The 2757-nt window shown below is 45.8% G+C and overlaps 1 protein-coding gene across 1 annotated transcript; it reads right to left on the bottom strand.

Moving 5' to 3' along the window:
• Window positions 1–737: 737 nt before the first annotated feature.
• LOC106865579 (protein AUXIN-REGULATED GENE INVOLVED IN ORGAN SIZE) lies at window positions 738–2077 on the bottom strand. The gene has a single exon (XM_024455516.1). The coding sequence runs from the start codon at window positions 1344–1346 to the stop codon at window positions 900–902; it is 447 nt and encodes a 148-aa protein (XP_024311284.1). The 5' UTR covers window positions 1347–2077; the 3' UTR covers window positions 738–899.
• Between the last annotated feature and the right edge of the window lie 680 nt (window positions 2078–2757).

The raw sequence follows: 2757 nt of genomic DNA, 5'->3' as shown, positions 1-2757 counted from the left end.
TTACAGTCCTAATGTCGACCTACATGATTAGTGAAATTTAAACATGATCATGACGCATTATTCACAGTTGCGTGTTCCAAAGACCTACAGTTAAAGCCCTTAACGAATGAATTATATCGTGGTTGGTAGTTTAATCTGAACTCTATCTAAAAACTAGTTTAAATCTGAGGATTTAAAACTAGAACTTTTATCTGCTGATGCAGTATAAGAAGGTACTTATGCTCTGGCCTCAGATTGCGGAATTGTGAGCGGCACCACGAAAAAGCGCAGAGGAATAGGGGCAGACCAACCCGAAATTTCCAACACGTCTCGTGCTCCTAAGCCCCCGGATCCCCGGAGCCGACAGAGAGGTGCTGACGCACCGTACAGTTGCAAGAGTTTTATCAAGTTTGGAAAATGGCTGTTGTTGAGAATGGGAGACGCCGGGTGGCCTTGAAACTGATCTGAACCACTAATAAGTTCTAGCATATTTTTGTACTGTTAGGAATTAAGAAACATTATTAATTAAGTAGCATGGTGAAATAGTGTAAACATGGGAAGACTTCATGATAGAAAAAAATGTCAATATATAGATTTTTTTCTACTCCAACCATCTTAAAATAAGTGACTTGGATTTGTACAGGATCTATATAAATCCAAGCCACTTATTTTTGGGACGGACGGTGTATAAGATTTCTGTGTTAATATATACAGCAAGCAGTAAATTAAGGCAGAAATTAGTCAATCGTACTAATGTGTGTTTGTCAATCTATTCGTGTTCTGGAAGATTCAATTTAGGCGAACAAATGTCATGGTAACAAACTGATAGGGGACCTTGAGTTGATGGGAAAGCTTGATTCCATGAGCTAGCTCTCTATCACAAAATCCAAAAGAACAAACAAGAAAAGGACGTACACTAGTTACAAGTAGGCCGGGCCCGTCGCGCCGCGGCCGCCGCCTGACATCGGCATGAACGCCATCACCAGGAGCAGCAGCAGCATTGCCACCGGCACGAGCATCAGCATCGACGGCGGCGGCGGCAGCGGCGGCAGGACGAGCGGGAGGATCAGCAGCGACGCGGTGACCAACATGAGCAGGAGGAATGACTCCACAGAGAAGTACTTGGCGAAGAAGCTGCAGCTGCCGCTGCAGCTGGTGGGATCCTCCTCCCCGCGGTACCATACTCTCTGGTCGGACCTGCCGCCGGGAATCAACGGCGGCGACGACGACGTGCTTCGGGCGCCTCTTCCACTTTCCATGTCGTTGGCTGAGGTAGATGCTTCGCACTTGGGACTACTCTTGATCAGTTCTTGGATGTCTTCCGACTCCAAGGACTCGTTTGTTGGGCTGAATAACATGTGGAGCATATATCCAGTTTGACTGATATCTTTCCCTTTCTGTGAGCCTTTTTGAAGTCCAAGACTCCAAGTTATGGTGAGTAGTACTGCACAGTTAGAGCTTGGATTTGAACCTTTGATGACTCTGAACTCTTGCTGAATTTAATCAAATCAGATCTAGCATTCTTCCAATTATCCCTGTGCATGGATTGCCAAAAAAGATCTCATCAGCTTGTGAAGCAATCGAAGCTAATGACCAGTCTTTTCCATTCTCGTAAGCTTTACGTTTTACTCCATTTCAAGAAGAAAAGTTGGTAAGGCCATAGAAAACGGGAGAAAAAAGCATCATAAAGGAGGCAAAATGGCATTCCTTGTTTTTTCAGAAAAGGGACCCAGCTCGTTCATATTCTCAAGGATAAATATACTTAAATAGGACAATTACTAATACGGGCGCCCTACTAATACACCAGCGAAAAACGAACAAGACACAGAGAACAACCAATAATAGCAACTAGATAGTAGATACTCATATATAGCTGGATCGATCGTTCTAATAAGAACATGCCAAGAAGAAGCCAAGCATATGTCCAAATGATTAAGCCTTTACAGTTTACACACACATATACGTATAAAGCAGGGTATTAACCGACAACGCAGACATACGATCACATGCAAACACATGCATCGATGCATGAGTCAGCACCGAATCAAGGTAGCCAGATGTCAACCGATCGATCGGTCATACGTAGAAACGAAATTAGCACGTATACCTGGTGAAAATGAAATCGACGGGAGCAGTCAGGAGCGTCGTTTCATGCGCATCAAGCTTTTGACACACACATCAGCAGCTCATCACTGACTTTCACGACCGCGCTGCATGAACTGAGAGATACAGACAGCCGGCAGGCGAGAGAGAGAGATAGAGTCAGAGAGAGAAGGGGGGAGAGATGCAATGCATCGAGTGCTATTAGTCATGGCGACCCAAGCAAGTTGTGGCGATGGTGGGCGAGTATAATAAGCAGGGGAGGGGATGGAAAGGAGCGGAAACCAGGCAGGGGGAGCCGGGTTCGTCTCCCCTGGCTGCCCTCGTACGTGTATCTTGCTGCCCCTTCTTTTCCTTCTGGGCTTTTTCTATGCGCACCTGCCCCACCACCCTTGTAGCATCGGTCGGAGAACACACGTAAGAATGGATCGAGACCGGCCAATGCGTGCGTGCAGTGGGGCTTTGTTAATCGCAGCGGAAATCTAGGGGCGCCTAACACTTTTGTTTAGGGTTAAGACGGATCTTGATTGTCTCGACGCGCATTGTCATCCGTCGCAAAGATAGCTTAGCTAAGGACATCTCCAGTCTGGTCCTACATGTCAGCTGTACCTAGCTAGCTACTTCCTTTTTTTGTTCTTCTATTGAAGTTTGTGCCACACTTTAATCAACAATTATTCA

This window comes from Brachypodium distachyon, chromosome 5 (genome assembly GCF_000005505.3).
Source record: "Brachypodium distachyon strain Bd21 chromosome 5, Brachypodium_distachyon_v3.0, whole genome shotgun sequence".
In the NCBI taxonomy this organism is placed as follows: domain Eukaryota; kingdom Viridiplantae; phylum Streptophyta; class Magnoliopsida; order Poales; family Poaceae; genus Brachypodium; species Brachypodium distachyon.
This window is presented reverse-complemented; position numbering and strand designations above follow the sequence as displayed.